Here is a 23,973-nt window from a genome sequence, read left to right as displayed (position 1 = left end):
CACCCCCGGGTCTGGAAACACATTTCATACTTCCAAAATTTCTGATGCAATTTGAGAGCCGCCGGTGTGAAAGTGGCCCGATTACAAACACAGGAAGGTAACGCAGAGTCGTCCTGAACTTACAGGAGAGACACCGGACACACACACACACACACACACACACACACACACACACACACACACACACACACACACACACACACACACACACACACACACACACACACACACACAACCCCCCCGATGAGAGGAAGAGGAGGTCCAAGCTGCGGTTCCATTGTTCCTGCCCGTCTACTGCTGACACACGGAACCACTGCGGCCTGAACTGATGGACCAGGAGTCGGACCTCATCACATGGGGCGCGTCAGTCCGACACACACACTTTTACATCTTTTACTCTGAAGGTTGCTTGTGCAGGTAAAGATACCCACAGTGGGGCAACAAAGCAAACCTTTTGTTCATTTAGTGATACAAAGAGGCCGAACTTGGTGCATTTGAAGCTGAATATATTCATCAGAATTGTGGATATTATTCTGAGTCCAGAGATGAAAGCAGAGATGGAAGTCTTTATTGTGTCAAAGACAGAAGGAAGTGAGGAAGACAACGATGTCATGTTGTCAGGTTGCTGCCGGTGACAACGCTCGAGTCTCCGATGTTTCCCACAAGCACTTGAATGCATCACAAGGGGCGACTCTCAGCGCAGCGCACTCTGTTAGAACTCGATTGCAACATGAAGATTGTGTAACTTGGACAAACGAGAAGGTGAGAAAACGTTCTGATGGATTACTGCGCTGGCTCGAGTCCATGCAAGTGGATTCTACAGTGCGATGAACAGAACTGAACTGAAGGTGATATTATGCTGTGGGAGATTTATAGTCGGGGTGTTCCTTCACTTTATATCCTTATGAGGACATGTGCTCCACACACAGCAGCTACAGGAACGTAAGAACACGCAGAACCTCCCGTCTCGATGCGCTCGGTGAGTGACTGAAGCAGCAGGACAGAGATGTGACCAGACACACCAGAGGGATGACTGAACTGTGGGATATCTACGGATCACAGACATTCATCGGTTTAGCTATGAAAGCAGAATGAGAGCAACCTGTGCAATGACACTACATGAGACGAGCACAATATGAAGATGAATGATGTAACCGTGGACAGGAACTATGTTTCAATTGTCCAGATATACAATTCTAACATATCGTAAGCAGTGGACATTTATCAGTATTAAGTATTTCGGATCTTCTTTACATTAAAGCAGAATGAGCGATCCTCTTCCATCGAGGGACTCTTGCCCGCGGACTGATGTCGACGCGCTCGTCAAAGTAAAGTCGACAGGCTTTACTCCACGAGGTCATTTTACGGTTCAGCGAGCACTGTGATGCAAAGGTCAGCAGGTCAGGTGCTGCACGACACTTTAACACCGTCTGAGCCAACAACTCAGAGAACTCCTGATGTAAATAGATGTGAAGGCCTCGAGCTTCATTCCAAAGCAAAGACTAGAAGCTCCTGAGCACCGTGTGCCATTTAACAAACACTTATTTTGGTGGGATTTAGTTTGCTTACTCTCTGAATGGACGTCTTCTTACTGAGTCATTTCGACTCCGGCCTAGAAACTGAAATGAATGTTCTTCTGATCTTTAATGAGCTCAGCTGAGGTTCTTACAGACCAGGTTGGTCAGGACTGTCTGATCAGATCTGCCAGGTTGGTTGAACGTCCTGAACAAACGTATTTCTTTGACGCAATTGTAGAAAAAAAGCGTTTTTGCAGGAAACCACATCAAAAGATGATAAACTGGAGAGACTGGCGAGAGAACAACCTGTAAGTAGCTGCTGGCGAACGGCAGACACGCACAACAACACAGCAGCAGACGAACAAGCAGCTGTTAGAGGTCTGAGGAGCAGAGGAGGCGAGAGCTGAGGTATTCAGCAAGTGTGGGCAAGGTGGGAACCGTCAGCTACGAGCACCGAGGGGGGGGGGGGGGGGAAGAGAGAGAGCGAGAGAGAGATGGAAGGAGCAGGAATGGTGCTGGAAGAGAAAACAGAGGACGGCAGAACGTCTCCTCGTGAGAACCCACGATTTATTTTAACGAAGAAACATTCAATACCGTCATTAAAATTGACCTGCAGGAGAATGTTTCTGCACAGTATCGGTTACAGCAGGAAGACGTGGAAAGAAAAACAAAAGACAATCTGAATAGAAAGTGCTCAGAACCTGATCCACGTTCCCTTTGAGACACACACAGACCAACTCAAAGCATCGATGTCTGTCTGCGTCACCTGAGAGGACAGAATTACTCAGGATTGACTTCAGAGTTCACGAAAGAGATGCTGGGGTACCGTCTCTACCGAAAGTCATCCTGTCACACATCACAGCTGCTTTAATAAGGAGGACAACAAGACAGATGATGAAGAAATAAAAACCAAATAGTGTCAAAACATGGAAGATCTGAGACAGTCATGAGAAACAGTGATGGAGAGACAAACCAACACTTCACACAGAGATAGAAGTCAAGAGAGAAAAGCAGAAGGGGATGGTGTGTGTGTGTGTGTGTGTGTGTGTGTGTGTGTGTGTGTGTGTGTGTGTGTGTGTGTGTGTGTGTGTGTGTGTGTGTGTGTGTGTGTGTGTGTGTGTGTGTGTGTGTGTGTGACTTCAATAAGACAAGCTAAGAAGCTGGTGGTGGGGGGGTGGAGTCGTCTGTATAAAAAGCAAAGCGTTTTATCACTGGTCGGCTCCTCTTCTCCCCCATCTGTCCCCTGCAGCCAGTTAGAGGCTGGAGATACAGCAGGTGACTCACACCATTCAATTAAATACTAAATATATTGTACTTTGCTCATGTACTTTTCTTTAAAAAAAAAAAATGCATTTCTTCAAACTACATAATTACAATCCATCTTTATGCAACAGAGACTAACATCGTAGTTATTATGTGTGTGAGCGTTCACATTAACAGGCCTCTATTTTCAATTCACGTATTTTCACGTAGAAGTCAAAACCTTCAGTGATCGACATGGATGTCCACAGTGCCGTTGGCGGTGATTACAAATCGTATGAATATAGTTATTAGACTGTCAGGAACGACACAGAGGGACGGATGTAGAAGAAGACACCTGGCGGAGAGAAGCAGTCCGGCAACACCCAACGCAGCAGCAGCGAGTCAGAAGAAGGACTTTTATCGAAGTCTGAGCTGTAATTATCTCAGCGTTTGGATCAGATCCCTTTGGACTCGCCGCCGCCTCCTCCCTGCCTCCCTGCCTCCCTCCCTGCCTCCCTGCCTCCCCCCCTGCCTCCCTCCCTCGTGCAGTGGGTGCAAACACAGCCGGTGAAGTCTAGCGCCCATTTTTTAAAACATCTGTCGAGCCATAAGTGCCCCTCACTGAGAGATGGCTGGCATCAGATCTGTCACGATGGCTAAAGCGATGCTCGAAACATCTCGAACACCAATAAAAAAAGTGTTGCCGTACAGAAGCAGCTGTCCTCCGATCTGCCGAGTCATCACGATTCAAAGCGGTCCCTCTATTTCTGTACACGAGACGGAGGAATGAAGAGAAGGATCCCGGTACTCTTCTTCACAGACGGTTAATCAGATAAATATTGAATTTGAAAAGCATCACTTGCTCCTGATTGGCTGTCTTCACTGAAGAACCACTAAAACCAAGCCAAGCATGTCAACGGGACAGCACCCCGCCAGCAGGTTTAACTGATTCAAGTTAATGTTGAATATAGAACACACATCCTGAAGAACGATATTCAGAAACACAGAACGGGACCGTTAGATGCTGAGCGTCATTCCTGCACCTGCTGACATCTGAAGAACACCTTCAGTCCTCTGATGTTTGCTGTTGCAACCCCTGAACTTCCTCATGAGAGCAATAAAGTCTCATCTAACCTCAGGTCTTATTGGAGGACACGGGGAGAAGGTAAGCGGGGATTGCATTAACCCCTCGGTGAGGACTAAGACGACCCCGGGACTTCGGAGTTAACTTGGTCGTACTTTCAGGGGGAGGAGGGGAGAGTTCCTGGCAGCTTTGTAAAGTTTCAGCCTCTAAATACCAATCACCAAGAGAGAAGAATAAAAATCCCCATTTATAGGAGTCGGGCTGTAATTGCATGAGAAGCGATGAGGCGATGAACCCAAATGAGATTTGCAGCGAAGAGAAAACTCCAAGTTCTGTTGCAAATGTCGAGCATTTCTCTCCGTCTTTCTCTGTCGACGGGTAAAGACGCCGCAGCGGTGGAGAGACTGATTGAGACGCACCTATAAGTAGCTGCAGATACCAAAAGAAATGAAAGGTCTCCACTGCCAAGCGCTCATCCTCATTGGGATTTTCAGAGCAGAAGCTGTAATTTGGTGTTTGAGACGGCGGCTAACCGGCTGCCAGAAGTCCCATCTGCACCGTCATTAACACCATTTTCATGCTTTAAAACACAACAGCAGCTCCCACAACGAGACGCATCACATCCTCAGAGAGCTGCATGAGGAGCACGGCATAGCGTCGCGTTCGTGTCCACAAAAACACGGCGGCGCCGCTAAGCCGGCGGCTGTGCTGCAGGATTTAGCTGTTTTCAACAAGAAGTTTTGTTGAATTCTTTTTGGTTTTGATGCATTCGTAGATACGATCGCGGCTGCTATTCAAGCGTGTTTCCAATCATTTGTCCACCGCGAGATAAACTCACAGGGGAACAAAGAATTCAGCAATTCATCAGCATCAAAACCAACAACACACAGATTTAATACTTTTACGGTACAAAAAACAAACAATGAAATTCTACCTTTCGTAAGACGTTGAGATATGTTCGGTGGTAACACTTAGTTGCCGTCCAGTGCTTCTCTGCATGAAGGCGTCCAGAGCTTTGGACTCACCTCCTTGTGTCCTCGTTGGGTTTGTTCCTCGCGGCGTCTGATTGTTCATCGCAGCATGCGGCGCTCACAATCACTTCCAAAATCACAAAAGGCTTGTTTACTCTGCCTCTCATCTCGAGTCATTCTCCTGATTATTGCCTCTTCCTTGAATTCTCTTTTCTTACACCATTTCATTTCCCTCCATTTTCTGCGGACAGAGGCTCGATGATAACTGCCGTGTAAGTTCAGGAATATTATGCGTTCGGTGGGTCTTCTTCTGTCTTCCAATGACTGAGGACAGTAATCATTAAGAAACACATCATGAAACGGCTTCATTTCCAGACAAACAGGACGTCTGTGTGAGTCAAACTCGGAGGCCTCTTCAGCTTCCACTTACCTGTTTATGTTTCCTCCGTCTGAGAAAACGATGTCTTCACAAGAGGAGAAGCTGCTTCCTGAACGGAGCTGACTCTTACTTTCCTTTTTTCACAGGAGTTCTTGAGGAACGAGGTTGTCTTCCTGACGCGGCGTTTCAAAGAGAACCTCCTTGTTACACAGAAGATGGTCTTGAAATCCAGACGACCAGAGCAGACGGGTGCGTCAGTCTTTTCCCGTTTCCGTTCAGCCTCCTGATTCCTCGTGGAGGATCTTACCTTCTGAGATCTCGTTGTTGTCCTCGGTGACGCCGCCGTCTCGTCTCTGCTGAGACTGAACCATCTCGACGCCCGATTGCTGAGCTAGAAGACATCACGCATAATGCAAAGAGTCTCCATTAATGAATGGTGGGAGAGGAGCAACACAGTAACTTGGCTGGCATGCATATCAATGAATCAACCAATAAAACATGATAAACAACAAAAGAATAGAACAGACCAAAGGTTATGTAATTATTAACGGTTTAAAGCTGCTAAAAGGAACTTTCATTTTGTGTTGATTGAGACAAAAGCGGGTTTCCAACCACATCGTGTCGTAAAGATCTGCAGCTGCCAGACTCCCTTTAGAAAACCTCTCATCTGACAGTCTGCTCCTCTCAGTCCTGGTCCTGGTTCTCCCGTGCCTCCCTTCCCTCCAGCGGGTCCAGCAGTACGTCCTGGGTCTCCAGCAGAGTGGTGTCGGTGTTGACTCCCAGAGAGGAGAAGCTCTGCTCCTCACCAGAAAAGGAGACCCAGGACGTACTGCTGGACCCGCTGGAGGGAAGGGAGGCACGGGAGAACCAGGACCAGGACTGAGAGGAGCAGACTGTCAGACCTGCTGCAGTAACATGAGAGGTTCTCCAAAGAGAGTCTGGTGCTCAGAGACACTCATCTCATTCACAAGGACCGCCCAAATCAAAGTAGCATGAAGAACACCGAGATAGAAACCTTCTCTCTGGTGGTCTCGTTTACTGATGAAGATCATAAAGAAACATCGTATTAAAGTGAAACCGTTTCACAACCAGTGACAAGTTCTGTGCAGCATCTTCAAGAGACGGGAAAGAATATTTTTTAAATCCTAAAAATAGAACCGTCCGGAATAGATACCATAAGACACTTACAAAAAATTTAAATATGAGTATATTTAAGCTTTTATGTGAAAACAAATCAGCAAAGTGGCAGCAACTGAAGAACAACTTCAAAACCTTATTTGCTTTGATGAATCAGGCAGAGTGTGATTAAAGTTTAGGTCCTGAGGATCTCAGTGAATCAGCAGCTTTTCTGTTACAGATTCATATTTCATAGGTGCTGCTTCACAGTGTGTTTTTATTCAGTGCATACTACAACAACCAAACATTTGTCAGCACAAGAGTTCATGCAGAGGACGCAAAAGCAACGTCCCAGGAGAGGGAGTGTTGTTGTTTTGTGTTTTACTGGAATCATTTGTCTCCGCCAAACGCAAATATATCCGCAACTGACTGGACTGGCAATGGACTGTTGCCAAGCAACACATGAACATTTTCCAGCACACTAGCTTGTTATTTTGTGTACGGGGTCGTTCACGTGTTGCGTCCACAGACTGTAAAACAGAAGTAGACGTCGTGACGTCACCCATTGGTTTGTGGACTGCCGTTATGAAGCCTCGAGTTTGGAGATTTCATCGTCGCCATCTTGGATTACGGCCATCGCCATGTTTTTTTGCAACCGATGAACGCAAGTGACCATATTTAGAATGTGGAGGACGTAGAGACGTCGTATGCGCCTCTGGTAGAGACCTGTCAATCACCGTGTAGCCCCGCCCTAAAGCATCCCCTGCTTTATGGTCTGTTTGACTCTAAATGGACCATAATCTACTAAATGTGTGTTTCGATTCATTGTGCAACCAGTGAAGTAAGAGTCTGTTTTGGTGGCATCCTCAGCTCGATCAGATCGTGCGTCGCTCCATCGTTTCCCGCTCTCCGTGGACGGTCCCTTGGAAGTTCTTTAACTACCTTTCAGACCTGCCAGAGCTTCTATTTTGTATGTGCTGTGACTTTAAAATCACGCTTCCCATTGTAGTCACCGATGCCCACTCACTACCGTGATCTCCCTCCCTTTCTAGTCCCTTTCTGTGTGCCGGTGGCTCTCAGGTGGTGAAAGACATGCGTAACATCTGCCAGCTGGTTGACTCCCAGAGGAACGCCGGTAAACCAGAAGCTGTCTGACGCAGCTGTTGCCCTCCCTGGCTGCAGATAGAGGGCTTTGGTGCCAGGCAGAATTGTTCTGGAGATGCTAGCAGGCAGACGGGCAGTTCCTTTCCCCCTCAAACAGAGCACCCCTCCGATTGTCTCCGTCTCTCTCGAGTGGGTCTGGACAATTGTTTTTGTTTCTTTGTTTAATGTCAAAAAATACTTTGACCACAGATAACGAAGTTGGATCATCCAACGATTGTAAGCTCGGGATTGTAAGTCACCGGCGCTTTTCTGTAACGTTCGCAGATTTTCAACTTGAGGCGCCCAGAGTGCTCGAAAAAAAGAAAAGACGCCGGGTGCAGCGCCCTTTTCCTCATCGGGAACAATTGAAAAAAGACGCTCAGGAAAAAGGCGTTATGTGGACACGGACACTCGGTTTATCCACCAAATATATGTATCGATCCGTTCACTAAATACTGGGCCGCTTGCTGATGTATTCTGCCTCCTCACTAACAGTACACGGACACGGAAAGTCAATTTGTTGAAGTTGCATTCTCCATCTTTGCTGGTTAATGTCCTTACAGAGCTCGACAGGATCCTGCACTCTGGCGCACTGCTGTTGCCAAACTGCGTGCGAACACTTATCATCATTATTGACAAGCTGTAAAAGGGTCTATAATGTGATATTACGCCATCTCTTCAGTTTTGCAGAGCAGCGTGACATCCTCAACACTGAGTCTAAGAACGTTTTCCACCCCGACGTGATGCATTTCTGGAGGAAACACTCCAGTGGATGTCTGCATTACAAATATTGTTTAAAAGGTTGATGCGTCGTTTTTATTTTTGTTTTTCCTGAAGCACAGCATGAGGAGTAAATATCAGCAGGTTGCTGAATGTCAGTGAGTGAAACAAAGTAAATAACTCACTGGGCGTATTTTTGCATTCACGACCACAACAGTGAGCGTTCGGTTGTCTGTGTTGCCGTTTGAATTGTTATTTGCTTTGCTCAACTTGTCTCGCACTTCATCCTCCGCCAAACACACAGCGTTAACATCATCAACAGCGGAGGCATCACTGAACAATGCAGCATTAAGGCAGAACATATAGAGTACAAACATTCCACCACTAAGTCACCTGGTGCTGCTGTGTCGCTCTCAAACTTTCAAGCATATTGCCCTCTTGGCCACACCTCAATCAGTGCTGTCACAGCAGGTATTCTGCCAATCACAGCTGATGGAACACACCCGCTGTGACATCACTGATTGGGGCCAGAAGTGCCGCCCGATGTCACATTGAGATCAGTTCATCAGAAGTTCTCTGTCGTCTGTGATTCGATGTGGCTGACACCTTTTACATCACGGTGTCTTCAGGTCTCTGCACTTACTTACACAACTTTTGATATGGTGTTACATCTGCAAGCCTCCGGTCTGAAAACAGCCTGAACTGATCTGGGAGCGTCAATCTAACACCGCTTGTATCAGCCTTCAAAATCAGGCTACTTCCAACGGCGATCTCCGCCCAGACCAGGCGGCAACCTCCGGTTCTGCCAACTGAAGCCGATGCCGAAGTGTCTCAAAACCTGTATTCTCGGTACTGACCTGACTCCTCTGGTTGTATAGAAGTCTATGAGAAAATGACTCTACTTCTCTCTTGATTTATTCCCTCAGTAAACATTGTAAACATGAGTTTATGTCTCAATCTCTAGTTTCAAGTCTTCTTCAATACAGCATGATGTTCATTTGGTAAATCGTGGCGCTGGCAAAATTGCAAAACTCAAGGATTCAGAACGGCAGTCAAACCAATGGGTGCCGTTATGATGACTACGGCCACTTCTTAGATACAGTTTTTGCAAAGCTCTCGAATAATAGTATGACTCGTGCGCATGTAGGCATTAGCAGCAATATCCATGATGAAATGAACCACTGGTCGTCAAATGATGTTGTTTGTCTTCTTCCGTGAAAGAATCACGTGATAGGGGCATCACGAATCAGGTAAGGACACCTTGTCTAAGATTTCCGTCACTGCCTATCCGGACTAAAACGCAATCCTGGAGTTTTCAAACTAAAACAGCTTCTTCGGCGTTTCAAACGTTTTAGTTTTAGGGCTTTTAAAACACCAGGGTAGTCGGGAGGCAAAAACGCAGCAAACGTTTTTAAAAAGGAATATGCAGTAGTGTGGATGTTTACTCAATCATCAGGGGAGTGGTACTACTCAGGGTGACTCAGTGAAAGTCTCTCACCTTCATGTTTGGCCTGCAGAGGTTTGCTCTGCTGTCCTCCGCTGACAGCAACTACCTTAAAGTTGTATTCTTTAGAGGGGTCAAAGTCGTCGATGAGCAGCTTTGCTTCCTGCTTCGATACCTCAATCTCCTTTTGCTCTCCACCTGTTCCAGGGGAAGAGAAGGAGAAACAGTTTCTGATTCAAGTACTGACCACACCAGGGAATCATTAAGATCCATTTCATTATTAATGTAAGGAAGAGAACAACAAACCCACGGCTATCAGTCCGTTTAAGGTTGAGTTCACACCCAGAATAATTTGTCAAGATAATTTGCGAAGAGTAAAGACGTCTGAATGCTAAGAGTAACGACGTCTATAACGTATATATATATATATATACATATATATATATAAATAAACCACTTCACAAACCTGCTACACCTCAAACAACAAAATATGTGAAAATGTCTTCAGATATATTTGAAAGGAGACAGAATCGCTTAACTACCACGAAAAGAGAGAAACATTTAGAAAGCCTCTGGCATCACAGAGCGAGGAGAGGCAAGATGAACTGTATTAACGCCTGAGGTGACAACAGCTCTCATCGAGCGTGCCCGGGTCCTGACCTTTGAGTCCACCCAGGTTACAATTCTGTCTGATATCAGGCAACACGACGCAGCAGAGACCAGAGGACAACAAATGCAAAACAAACCGTACAAAGGTATAAACCAGGAATATCAACAGAACTTAATCAGGAGTCTACAAATCAAATCAATAAATGTAAAATAGATGCTTTCAGCATCTCATACTGTCAAATGTGCTTCGCTGTCGTAGCAGCAGAAGGTTTGGCAGAAGTCAGCAGTTTATAGATTGACTCAGAAGTGTAGGTTTCCATTCCCTGGCTTCACGACAGACAGACAGACAGACAGACAGACAGACAGACAGACAGACAGACAGACAGACAGACAGACAGACAGACAGACAGACAGACAGACAGACAGACAGACAGACAGACAATATATTGACCAAGATCATCACATGCAAATTAGTTTAAGAGTTTGGGATGAAAGAAAAGTGCCAATGTCTTCTTTGTGTTCTAAAATTGAATTAGTCCTTTCTGCCTCCTGCTCCGTTATTTTACTTTTGCTGCTGCAGCAGAATAAACGTCCCCGTTGGGATCAATAAATCTTCTTAAATTGTCAAGTTATCAAAGACAGTTTCTTTATGAAAAAATTAATTGATAAAAAAAAGAAAATACTTTCCACCATCTGCTCCGTCAAATCAGTTTCCCCAAAACATGCAAACACATTTCACTGTTGCATCTGTTGGAACTATGATGGAATACGAGTGACGGCTTCAGACGGCTGAGCTCCACAAACACTCCCTGCTGTGAGACAATGAACCAGCGGCTCCGTCACTGCTCTTCCACATTCATGACACTCTGAGCCAGAGGATGGTGGTCCGCGTCATTCACCTCCCTCACGCCATCGCTGCACTTCCAGTGACTTCTTTAAACTATGAGCACCACTACCCCCAAAGGCAGCATGTTGCAGAGCCAGCTGTGTGGGCATGTCTCAGAAATGAGGCCATCGAGCTTCTGGTGATGAATGTCGAGCCAGTTTGAATATATGTTAAAAATAAATAAAAAGAATATGAAAGAAGCCAGTGAAGCGAAGTGAGAAGCATTTACGTGAGAAAAGCGAAAGGTTTCCCGACGGTTTAAATGAAACTCATCGTGCAGCAACAGAAACCTGGAAACCAGAAAACTGCAGATTCAGTCTGGACGCGTCTCCCTCCCCTTGCTGTACTTTTTATTTGACATTTACTGTCTCTGCATGTCTCCTCAGCGCCGTCCTTTATTCTGCCCTCCGGTATCTTCCCCCCCCCCCCGCGGTGTCACAGGGGACGGGCCGCCTGTGCTCACTGTATCTTATCTGACACTTTCTCCATTACCGTGATCAACCAGATGGACAAAAAGCTGCAGGTTTCCTTCGCCGCCGGCTGACTAGCAGCACCGAGGACGACTTCCCCTCCAGACGGCAGGGCGCGGCGGGTTGGTGCATGCGGCAGTGTGGAGGTGAATACAGAGAAGTCTGGACCTCTGCAAAAATGTTCAAGTTCCCGGTCGGAAATTCAGTTTCATTTCACAAACTTCCTGAATCTGATTTTAGTTCGTTTTGGTCCAGCTGATGGTTGTGAGATGTGTATAAACTACTTTACAGCACCAGCAGCTCGGCTCACAACAGTCTCTGTTCAATTCTGTTCACTGAACAAGTTTAGAAACCGTCCGGATATTTAAAACATTCACGCCTCGACAAAAAGATAAAGTGAACGTCTATAATTCACGATCAATAAGTGCGTGTGGAGCTATTGGGACCTGTCGTTGGCAGTGTTTGAATAGATCTCTATGGAGACTTTGGCTTTCATGAATATTGGTGGCTAGTATCCAAATGTTCGCTCATTTCATCATTATCATTGGTGAGTTATGATTTAGCTCTGAAAAGGACCTCAGACGAGGACGATTCTTATTCTTTCCTTTCGTCCTCCGCGTGTCGGTGAGTAAATCTCTCTTCTACAGTATAATGCTGCTTTATTGTACAGAGTGTGTAGTGAGTAAAGTATGAGTATACGTGTATCTCAAACACCAGTGAGGGACCCCTTCTGGGCCTCACACCTTACTTTGGCTAAACCTTTTTAACTGCTTTAACTCAAGTCCTGAACAAAATGAACTCTTGGAGTCACAACAGATTTCACAGCCGTTCTTGCAGCAGCACCTTTTAAAACCCGCTGCAAGAAAACATCTCGTTGAACTTCTTCAGCTGCAAAAGATAACCAGAAGAGAAGAAGAAACCTGAGAAATAAAACAAACTGACTGTTGGGCCCGCACGAGCAGCTCGAGCTGATCACAAGCTGAGTATCTGAAACGTTTCATCACAGCTATGAGATCGTGAGGAACGCTATGAAGCAGCGACTCATGCCTGCACATCTTCAATAAGACCCGAGCATTCTACACTTGGAAGAGCGACGCACTCGTTCTCCAACGTTTACGTGGTACACAAACACACGCGACGCTCTGGATCATTTGTGCTGCGTCTACTTCTCTCCGCATCCATTTTTTACTTCTATATGCAAATGAGCAGCGCCCGATACGAACCTGAGTCATGAGGAGGAGGAGTCATGAGGAGGAGGAGTCATGAGGAGGAGGAGTCATGCGGAGGAGGAGTCATGAGGAGGAGGAGCCGTGTGCTCGTCAGAGATGTGACGTCTGAGTGTTGAATTACAAGTTATGAGTTTATGTCTCAATCTCTAGTTTCACGTCTTCTTCAACACAGCATGACGTTCACTGAGTACATTATGGTCCATTTAGAGTCACACAGACCATAAAGCAGGGGATGCTTCAGGGCGGGGCTACACGCTGATTGACAGGTCTCTACCAGACCCGCTGATGAACTGCATAGTATCTTCATTCCTCAAAATAGAAGGTGGCTAAAGATGGAACCCATATTTTCCGTTCACGCAAACAAAAGCTGAAGTTGCAGAACATTCAGCCGTTTAAAAAGGTTCCCGTTGAGGCCTGAGCAGCAGGACAAAGAGACCAGCAGCCAACAACGAGCCGTTGGTCCGTAGCTGCAGCACTACAAGCTGCTCTGGGGTCAGTTTGTTCATGCAGGTTCATGACGTGCACCTGGCTGCAACATGCATTCAGAGAGGAGTTGATTTCACTCGACGATCATTGTCAGAGGCTGAACTTTGTTCAGCTGCTGTGGCTTCTACTCACAGACGCTTCTTACATTTGGTCTCGTTCCCTCGTTGATATTTAAATGGGTCACAATCAGGCGTCAGAGCGGCTGCACCCACTCGTCGACTCACAGCCCCACTTGAATGGACACCTGGAGTGAATCCAATCACTTACAGAAATAACTTCCGTTCCCATAAACAACACTCCAGTATTTCCACAAACCTTTTGGAAGCCTTCGACAATGAATCCAAAAAGGTGTCGTCGACCGCAGGTCTCCACAGCGGGCGGCGGTCGACCCGCTACGAGTTACATCACATCCTGGGAGTGTTTCTGCACAGAGCTATGAACCGCAGGTGACCCCACATGATCTGTTCTCCCTCAGGGTTCAACTACTGTGCTCCTCTCTGCAGAACTACAATATTTTCCCACCAGCAAACGTCAAACGCCATATAGTAAATATGATTTGTGAACGCTCAGAAAGTGCATTAACCTGCATTCTGTAGGTTTATTTACGACAAACCCCTCGGTGTCATCTGGGCGCACCATTGGTGCAACTTCTAACGATCACGTGGCGGTTACTGCTGAGGAGCCCTTGAGCGAGGCACCAGACAACCAATCCATCCCAGAGGCTCAGCTTCAAGCTTCCAGGTGTGAATGTGGGGAGCCGCGTAGCGACCGAGGCGAATCAAGTTCAACTGGAAGGTTCCTGCAGAGAGCAGAGCTCCACCGGCTCACGACCGGCAGACGCTGGAGCCTTAAACCAAAACAGTTCCGTCGTTTGGTTTCATTTGCTGCTCTTTTTGCTGCGTGTTTATTACCAATGAATCATTGATGCAGCAGGGATGAAGAACGTGGAGTTTTGCAGCGTTTGGGGGGGGGGGAGGGGGGGGAGCGGCGCTCATGTGATTGGTTGAAAAAGAGAATGTTGAAAAAACACATTTGTGAATCGAGGCACGTCAGGAGAGTCTCAATAATCCACGAATGCGTTCTGTAGCGATTTGCAAAGAAATGCAGTGTGATCCACAAATAAACACATTTATTTGTGCATTGGAATGTATTTGTGAATCGTTCTGCACACTGCTGGCTCTCACCTGGGCGTGTGGAGTAAACGACCTTGTAGCTTTCGAACTCTCCTTTCGGCTCTTTCCACGACACGTGCAGCTCGGTGGGACTCAGGATTTTGGCACGAAATCTCCGTGGCGATGAAACTGGACAGAGAAGAAAAAACACCGAAATAAACAACTTTACGCAATAACTGAGTTATGTAAATATTTGAATGATGAATGAATGAATGAATAAAAGAACCCCGTCATGCATCGTCCAAACCACAAATATTCTTTATCTCATTATTAGAGGGATCTGCGGTCATCGTGCGTATTAGTGGATTACACCCACAACAATGGGAGGAGTTCAGTTCTGCTCAGTCCACTGATATTAAATAAGACAGATTTTACAGAAACGGCGTTGGTTTACAGTTTCTAACAGATGTACGTCTGCTGTCAACTCCAACAGATAACAGACGTTTTGCTTCAACGCCGACGTCCATTTCTCCTTCAATTAAACCAGAGAGTTCTACAGATCTGCTCTCCTCCCTGTGTGAAGAAGAAGGAGAAGGAGAAGGAGAAGGAGAAGGAGAATAAGAAGAAGAAGAAGAAGAATCTCATCCAAGCGTGAGGATACACATCAGAGAGATCAGCTTTGCACAGATGTCGCAGACAAAAAGAAGAAACAAAGTCTCCTCCTCCTCCTCCTCCTCCTCCTCCTCCTCCTCCTCCTCCTCCTCCTTTGACGAGCCCGCATTGTGCTCGTCTCAGTGGGGATACGACAGGTCTTCTTCTTCTGTGTTCCACTTACCGGCGGCATCAAAGTGACGCCTCTGCCTCTCATCCTGATTAGTTGTTGCCCCCCCCCTTCTCTTTCTGCATCCTTCCCTTTTATTCATTTTCTCAAGCTCTCCATCTCTTCGCCCCCCCCCCCCCCCCGTCTCTCCCTGTTCTATCTGATCCCTCTCCTTGTCCTCATCTCATTGTCTTTTTCCTTTCCTGCGTCTCCGTGCTTTGAAACCGTCGTCGGGGGTGAAGATGAGGATGAGGATGAGGAGTGAATGTGACTTCCTTTTAACTGCAAGGAGAAAAAGAACAAAAGGGCACCGAAGGGAAAGGCACTGGAATAGCATCAGTTTGCTATTCCTCTGCAGGAGTGTTGAGATGTACGACATCCACTGAGCCTCACGATATCCAAACACGCTTCACGACGGCCTTACGATAACCCTCACTGTGTGCCGAGCGCTCTCTCTGGTACCAAACGCTCCGCTTTATATTTCACATGTGTTTTCACATTGAGACACTGGAGCAAGGCCATCGTAAAGCACCACATTCACAGCTCAACAACCACACCACCCTGTCACTGCCGCGCCAGCAGAGCCGAACCCCAGATGATGATCATCCAACGCATTCCCCAATCGAATCCGGTTCAAAAAAGAAAAAGCCAGCGGGTGGAAAATAAAATATGAAATGCACAAACTCGCGCGCGTGTTTGTGTCCTCATTATGAGCCATCTGCTGCCGCAGACTTCTTTCAATACCTTCACCGTGGTTGACGCCTGGCAGAGCTCTGATGCTCGATAAACAAGAGGCTTAAAGGGACGGTTCACAGAAAATGCTCCTTTTAGACGGAGTTTGTGTTGTCCGTGTCTGCATACATGTCTCTCCACGTGACACGATATGAACATTTAAACATTAACAGATTGGTTTCTTTTCGGTAGAAAGACGATCGACACGAATAAGAAGAGGATGATTTCTGCGTCTTCCCTGCAGCTTTTCCCACAATGCAGCACGCAGTCGAGCTGATGAGAGCGATCAACAAACACCTCTTTTGTTGTTAACGGTGAACCGCCTCTTCATGCATGTTGTTATGTGCAGCCAACTACTCATGTAGGTATGCAAAGAAAACTTCAAGTTCAGCACAGGAAGGACAATCCTGATTCCAAAGGAGAGAATGTGAAGCCGGAGCATTCAACAGCAGGCAAATACATTTACACACACACACACACACACAGAAGGAATACTGTACCAATTATCTCACCAACCTGGGGATGAGAACGAGGCCTGCGTGGGATTTTCAGCTCACGGTTTTATCTCTCTGTCTCGGAAACAAAGGACGATCTCTCGTCTGCAGAGAGCCGCTCGAATCCCAAATGATTCCAGAGGCACATTTTGTTGCACCTCTTTGTTTGTTGTGGAGCTGAAATGTCTTGATTTGTTGTGTGAGTGCATCCAGGTGTGTGTGTGTGTGTGTGTCTGTGCATGAATTATGTATTGTTCGTCCGCAACTGGAGGCAACTGTATTCTGGTGCATGCACATAAAAAAAATCCATGTAGCTTTGGTGGTTGTTTTTCTTTTTTTATGCCGGTTCCTTTTCAGCATTACACACACGCACACACACACACACACACACACACACACACACACACACTCTGTGAGAGTGTATTCTCACGCGGAGACAAGTATTGGATGCTGAGCAACCAGCCCGGCGGAGACAAAGGGCCTCTCCTGTAGAGATGAGAATTAATTCTCATCTATTTTTCGTGGCCGACTGCCGCTGGAGGGCTGGAGAGGTGTCCGTCACACCCACCCGGGGGGATTTGAAGCGCAAAAAGTTTGGAGTTGTCGTTTTGAATTATGAGCAGAAGAATCCAGAGGACATTTTTAGGTGAAGGGACGACGCTGAGCTGAGTTATAGAACACAATAAAACTGTGGTTGGCGAGGAGGAAGCCTTGCAGGGAGCGTAGCGGGAGGATCGAAGGCTTTACCAACTTAAGAGTCACTGTTCTTTTGCAAACATGTCGTTTATAAAAAGACCCGTGTTGTCAGCGAGAGCAGAATGTCTTACAGATGCTGCACAGAGCATCACAACATCAACTAAGAATCACATTACATGTCACAGATCAACACACTGTTTGTCTCAGAGAGGCCGCTGTCCTTCCACAGTAAAGTGAAAGTAAAGCTTTCACACTTCCTGCTGACTGAGGAGGTCAAAAGGCATTTTCCGCTTCATATCAAAAATGTCTTCTTAATATGGAAAAGCAATTATTTCTCTCTTTCATACACTGACACTTTCTCCCTCCCGTCCCCGCAGCTTGTGATGACGCTCAGCAGAACGTCAGCAGCGCCGAGTGAAGCCGACCGTGTACGAAGATGTGACCTCGAAAAAGAGCCGCTGACATTTGACCACATTCCTCTTCTGCCGATTCCCCTTCAGGTACAGAAACCTGCTGCAGAAACGTCTCCATCAACTCGAGAAGCCTCGACAGAGCCGGAGCTTCAATCCTTCCTCTGGCCTTTAGCGGATTTCATGACAGTGCAGAGAGTAACTCAAGACATCACGTTATGACTACATGACTCCAACTCACTTTAGAAGTGGTTAGAAAATGACCAGCATGAAGTCTATTCATCCCTCAGCTTTGCATCTTCCATTTATTTTGCCGTTTTGCTGGAGAACATGTGAACTCATCTGACTCGTGAACCTAACAGCGAGCCACACAGCCGAGGTGGAAGCTCTCCAAGCGGATCGTAACTCCTGCTCCTCCCGGGTCGCTGGTGTAGCCGAGGCTCTGGCCTCTTCACTGAGGAATGCTGCTGTCGCCTTTCAGTTTAAAACTCTGGACAAAAGCGAGCAAGTGTCCTTAAAGTGACAGACTACACTGTGTTGCACAAGGGTCAGGATGGAGCTTCACTGGGACGATTAAGGCTCCAGACTGACTGGGAAACATTTCTTGGAGGTAAAGATATTCTGACAGATGCTTTGGTCATTTTTTTGAAGTAAAAATGTGAAATATTTGTTGCATGGTTATGACTTCTTAAAGAGGATTTGTTGCTCTTCTTATTGATGATGAATATTTAAATCAGAGTGTTGGTTGGACAAAACAAACACCACCTTGGCCAATAGGAGATCCGAATGTTCATTGTTCACATCTTTCAGGGAACATCTGACGCTTGTCATGTTATCATGTAAACTAATGAAGGCTGTACAAATGATGTTCTTCATATCAACGCTGACTTCATGGTCATGGTACGGCACAGTGTCGGCCCATATCAATCTATATCTGCATCCCGAGGTCTACGTGATAAAAGGAGTGCGAGGTCGTTCATGGTGAGAACTGTGTTAAGGAGCTTCATCTCTGTTAATGAGGTTTTGTGTTAATGACTGAACGAGTTAAACAGGTGACAGAAAACACGAGTACATGAAGAGCTCTCGTCTCACAAGTAAAACACAACTGCTGAGTGGTTACCAGATGTAGAGGAGCGAGTCGTGGTTTAATACGCACATTAGGCCCAAATGGGTTTTCATCTAAAAAGTTAAATGGTGCACTGGTGTGGATTTCAACACTGTAACCTGAGTTCCACAGAAAGCTGTCATTAGCACGGCCCTCTGAAGACTTCCCCGAAGAAATAATGTAATGAAACACATGCGCAGTTTAATTACAGAGTTGACAGACTGTGTCTCAGCAAACCCGTTTGTCTAGCAGACAGGAAAATACGTTTTCTCATCAGGATTTGGGCATCAAGGCTTTTCCCCTTGAGACAGAATAGTGAGGCTAAATAAACCTTAAAGGGATCATTTCAATAAAAACACCTCAAAATATACGTCCATGTCTTTGGGACAAAGCTGCACATCAACATGTGCTGCAGAAGTTGAGAATATAACCCAAAGAATGAAGCGTTGAGTGCAGAGGAGGATACCTGCACCTCCACAGCAGGACCACGATCAGGTTTACAGGGTCAGCAATGAGCTGAACGCAAAGGAGTGTCATAGCTCTGTCTGTCCATTAACCCGAACCCTGTTGGACAGCAAAACGGTGAAGCCATAGCCATCCTTCAACCCTGCTGAGCAACTGGTGGGAAGCCCTAGATTCTAGGGCTTCCCACCAGGGCCTTCCCACCAGGGTTCTTCTAGGGCCTAGAAGAACCCTGCTGAGCACAATAACGGGAAATCCTCTAAGGACCAGAACAGGAAGCCCTGGGAAACCCTCTAAGATACATAATGGGAGGCCTTCGGAAACCATGATCAGCACCATGATGAGAAACCCTAGGAAACCCTGAAGGAAGGGAAGCCTTAAGAAACCCTGCCAAGCACTATAACAGGAAGCCCTAGGAAACCTGAAGCACTACAACAGGAAGCCCTATGAAACCTGAAGCACTATAACAGGAAGCCCTAGGAAACCTGAAGCACTACAACAGGAAGCCCTAGGAAACCTGAAGCACTACAACAGGAAGCCCTTTGAAACCTGAAGCACTACAACAGGAAGCCCTAGGAAACCTGAAGCACTACAACAGGAAGCCCTAGGAAACCTGAAGCACTACAACAGGAAGCCCTTTGAAACCTGAAGCACCATAACAGGAAGCCCTAGGAAACCTGAAGCACTACAACAGGAAGCCATAGGAAACCTGAAGCACTACAACAGGAAGCCCTTTGAAACTCTGCCAAGCACGACAATGAGAAACCAGTGGAAGCTTTGTTTGGCTCTGTGGGTTTTGGAAAGCTCTAGTTGACCTTTATCTTCAACTACATGATGGAAACAACCACTTAAACCCGAGCTGATGGAGGAAGATGTTGGACCCGTTTAGCCGTATGATGAAAAACCCCAGTTATCTTTGTTTAAGGATGGTATCAGCAGCTCTATACGGTGCCACCGTGGAACGTAGCGGTGGAGCGGACCGTAGTTGATCGGAACAGATGGATGGGGTTGGGTGGTCGAAAGGATTTTTCGGGATGGTGGTGAAAACAAATTGTCTGGAGCCTTGTACACCAGAGAGCTCAACAAGAACAAAGAAGAACCGACTGCATCAGCCGGTATGCTCACAAACCATGGTGATCGGGGTGATCTCTCAGAGATCCGTGGCTAGCCCTGTAGGACACCGTTAGGAAGCACAACCTTAGCCGCATCCGGTCCCGTGTATCTGTGTGGTAGACCCCCTACTGGCCTTGGGGACCCTGTTGGTCCCCGGAGTGGAAAGCAGGCCAGTGGACGTACTTACCTTGACCCCACGCCGGCTGAGGAAACAAGGAGACGAGAAGGAAGCCCAGCAGGCAGAGGCTCAGTCTGACTGAGAACTGCATCCTGGAAGCAGCAGACGGGAGGGCACGACACACCTGGAGGAGAGGGGGGGGGAGGGAGAGGAGACAAGGGAAGGAAGGGAGGTGGTGAGGGAAAATAGAGTAAGGAGAGAGGAAAGGAAAGAGCAAGTCAGGGGAGGAAGACAGAGTGCGGGAAGGTGACGAGCAGGATGGAGAAAAGGGAATGTGTGAGGGAGGTTGAAGGAGATAAAGGGAAGACGAGCAGGGAGGACAAGGAGAAAGAGGAGATGAAGGGATTCAAACACAGAGAGAGAGAGAGAGAGAGAGAGAGACAGAGAGAGAGAGAGAGAGAGAGAGACAGAGAGAGCGAGAGACAGAGAGAGAGAGAGAGACAGAGAGAGAGACAGAGAGAGAGACAGAGAGAGAGCGAGAGACAGAGAGAGAGACAGAGAGAGAGAGAGCGAGAGAGAGAGCGAGAGAGAGAGCGAGAGAGAGAGAGAGAGAGAGAGCGAGAGAGAGAGCGAGAGAGAGAGAGAGAGAGAGAGAGAGAGAGAGAGAGCGAGAGAGAGAGCGAGAGAGAGAGAGATCAAATTCTTTACATGGCACTTCATAAATTATCATAGAAGATTATGTTGCAATGTTATGACACTGAGCTGTGAACCTGAATCTATTCTGGTCATGTTTGTGCAGCTACAGACAAACATTGAACGTGTTGTTTTTCATTGCTGTAAATCTGTCTGAAACATAATTCATGAATAAAAGCATGTAGCCTCCAGCTACAGGAAAATAGATCATTGTAAATATGAACAGATATTCGTCTCCGCCCCTCGATGATGTACAGACTTGTTCCCTTACATCACAGATTTTATGATCAACCCCCCCCCCCCCCCCCTCCCATCAGCACTTTCGTCCAAAGTTCTAATGATCCTTAATGGATGAAGCTGCAGAAATTAACTTTTTTGAAGTCCTCCCCTTTAAGTATCTTATTATGACGCTTCAGACAAACTGTTTGTGGATTAAGTTGAAGCTTATAAAGCGCATCGGTGTCACACACTGTACACATGACTGCATCAAACAGGAAGAACATTCCTGCAGAAGCAGCTTTATTCATAGGAGGAGCTCACTCTTCACCTATAGACTGAGATATTATGGTGCGTCTTCAATGTCTCAGAAAAGACGCACTAGATGTAAAAGGATTCAGAAAAATACACCTTCTGTTTGCAGCCAACTTTTAATTCCAGACGATTTTCAATAATTTATTGAACTCCTATAATAAACATATTTCTAACTCCTATAATAAACATATTTCTAACTCCTATAATAAACATATTTCTAACTCCTATAATAAACATATTTCTAACTCCTATAATAAACATATTTCTAACTCCTATAATAAACATATTTCTAACTCCTATAATGAACATATTTCTAACTCCTATAATAAACATATTTCTAACTCCTATAATAAACATATTTCTAACTCCTATAATAAACATATTTCTAACTCCTATAATGAACATATTTCTAACTCCTATAATGAACATATTTCTAACTCCTGTAATGAACATATTTCTAACTCCTATAATAAACATATTTCTAACTCCTATAATAAACATATTTCTAACTCCTATAATAAACATATTTCTAACTCCTATAATAAACATATTTCTAACTCCTATAATAAACATATTTCTAACTCCTATAATGAACATATTTCTAACTCCTATAATAAACATATTTCTAACTCCTATAATGAACATATTTCTAACTCCTATAATAAACATATTTCTAACTCCTATAATAAACATATTTCTAACTCCTATAATAAACATATTTCTAACTCCTATAATAAACATATTTCTAACTCCTATAATAAACATATTTCTAACTCCTATAATAAACATATTTCTAACTTCTATAATAAACATATTTCTAACTCCTATAATAAACATATTTCTAACTCTTATAATGAACATGGAGAGTACCCGCTCCTATCGTTCACAGCCTCGAACCTGCATGTTGGGATCACTGACGATCATTTAAGGCGTCATGTCTTTGTACCTGGTGAGTCCCTCTCACTTTAAGGTGATGTAGTAAACACCTGCACCCTCCAGATGTTTGGTCACATCACATGACATATCGCTGCAAAACCACTTTTAGGTTATCGTAAATAAAAACAGCCGGAAGCTTTTTTTTCCCTTAATTGAAATGAGCACAGGTGAGATCTGCACGTTGCGCCATCAGCGCACGAGGTGGAGAGAGAAAAGGTTCCGCGGATCTTTCTGTATTTGCAGATGTGTGCAGAGTGAGAATAAAGAGCAGCCGTACCTTCTCGGATCAGACGTTTCCGGCTCCGCCGCTCTCTCCTCCGGACAAGCTGAACGAGAAGCTCACTTAGTCCCCAACAAGCGACTCTGATCCCGATCCACCAACTCTCCGCTCCCCGTCCACCAGCAGTCAAGCTGGAGCGAGTGGTGCAACTCACTACCGGTGAAGCATTTCAAAATAAAATCCATGCTATTCCATTTCATTTGAAAAGCTAAATATCACGAGTTACGATCTGTCGTGTGATTGGACGCTGCAGCCGATCGGACTGATGAGATTTTGTTCAACATGTAAACAGTGAAGACGGATCACAGATTAAACTCGAGTTTATATTTGATTCGTTTTCTGATTCAACATCTGGTTTAAATAAATGTTCATTGTAGTCTGAACAACAAAAGGACCACAAACAACTTTCTACATTTATTAGAAAGATTTGTGTTTTCATGATCTGATGTTTCCCTCAATAACTTTATTATGGAAACAATTTAAGTCAGAGGGAGCTGGAGAGACGAAACACTTTATATATATATATATATATATATACATATATATACATATACATATATATACATATACATATATATACATATACATACATATACATATACATATATATACATATATATATATACATATATATACATATATATATATATACATATATATACATATATATATATATATATATATATATATATATATATATATATATATATATATATATATATATATATATATATATATATATATATATATATATATATATATACGTGCAGATTCTGCCCCGAGCTGAATCTATTTGAGGACGCTGATTGGCTAAATTGTATGTCACACATTTATATCTTCAATCAGCAATTGGCTAAACTGCTTCATAGACCCGCCTCTTTTGGGCAGTTTCTCCAGAGCTGCTGAGACGTGCACACGCGGAGAGGACGTGCAGGAAAAGCATATATTTACCGCAGATATCATATTTTACACATATTACTGGGTGATTTCATATTTCAAAAACACACATATTGTCAATTTGTATAGTTTATTATTATTATTATTTATTTAATTTTATTTGTTGTGGCTCATGGTGGGGCGGCGCCCTAGCGCCCTCTATTGACCAGCCGCCGCTGGTTTACATAAATTCGAGATTTTTCTTTGTTTTCTTTTAATTTGAAGGCAGATTTTCCTTA

At 45.2% G+C, this 23,973-nt stretch overlaps 1 protein-coding gene across 4 annotated transcripts in view; it reads right to left on the bottom strand.

Annotated features, from left to right (window-relative positions):
* col14a1b (collagen, type XIV, alpha 1b) overlaps positions 1 to 22,916 on the bottom strand; it is a 104,723-nt gene extending 81,807 nt beyond the window's left edge. For 2 of the 4 annotated variants that reach the window (XM_079288043.1, XM_079288044.1), the window contains exons 1-5: positions 22,796 to 22,916; positions 20,428 to 20,542; positions 14,481 to 14,597; positions 9,671 to 9,814; positions 5,501 to 5,584 (exon numbers count right to left, since the gene is read on the bottom strand). In XM_079288043.1, the coding sequence (XP_079144169.1) occupies positions 5,501 to 5,584; positions 9,671 to 9,814; positions 14,481 to 14,597; positions 20,428 to 20,509 (427 nt within the window). In that variant the 5' untranslated portion in view covers positions 20,510 to 20,542; positions 22,796 to 22,916. The remainder of the gene's footprint in view (positions 1 to 5,500; positions 5,585 to 9,670; positions 9,815 to 14,480; positions 14,598 to 20,427; positions 20,543 to 22,795) is intronic. The other 2 variants (XM_079288045.1, XM_079288046.1) reach the window with 2 other exon arrangements.
* Between the last annotated feature and the right edge of the window lie 1,057 nt (positions 22,917 to 23,973).

The sequence above is a fragment of the Melanostigma gelatinosum genome, assembly GCF_949748355.1.
Source record: "Melanostigma gelatinosum genome assembly, chromosome: 17".
Taxonomy (NCBI): Eukaryota; Metazoa; Chordata; class Actinopteri; order Perciformes; family Zoarcidae; genus Melanostigma; species Melanostigma gelatinosum.
The sequence above is the reverse complement of the archived record's forward strand: the minus strand, read 5'-3'. Positions and strand labels throughout refer to the sequence as shown.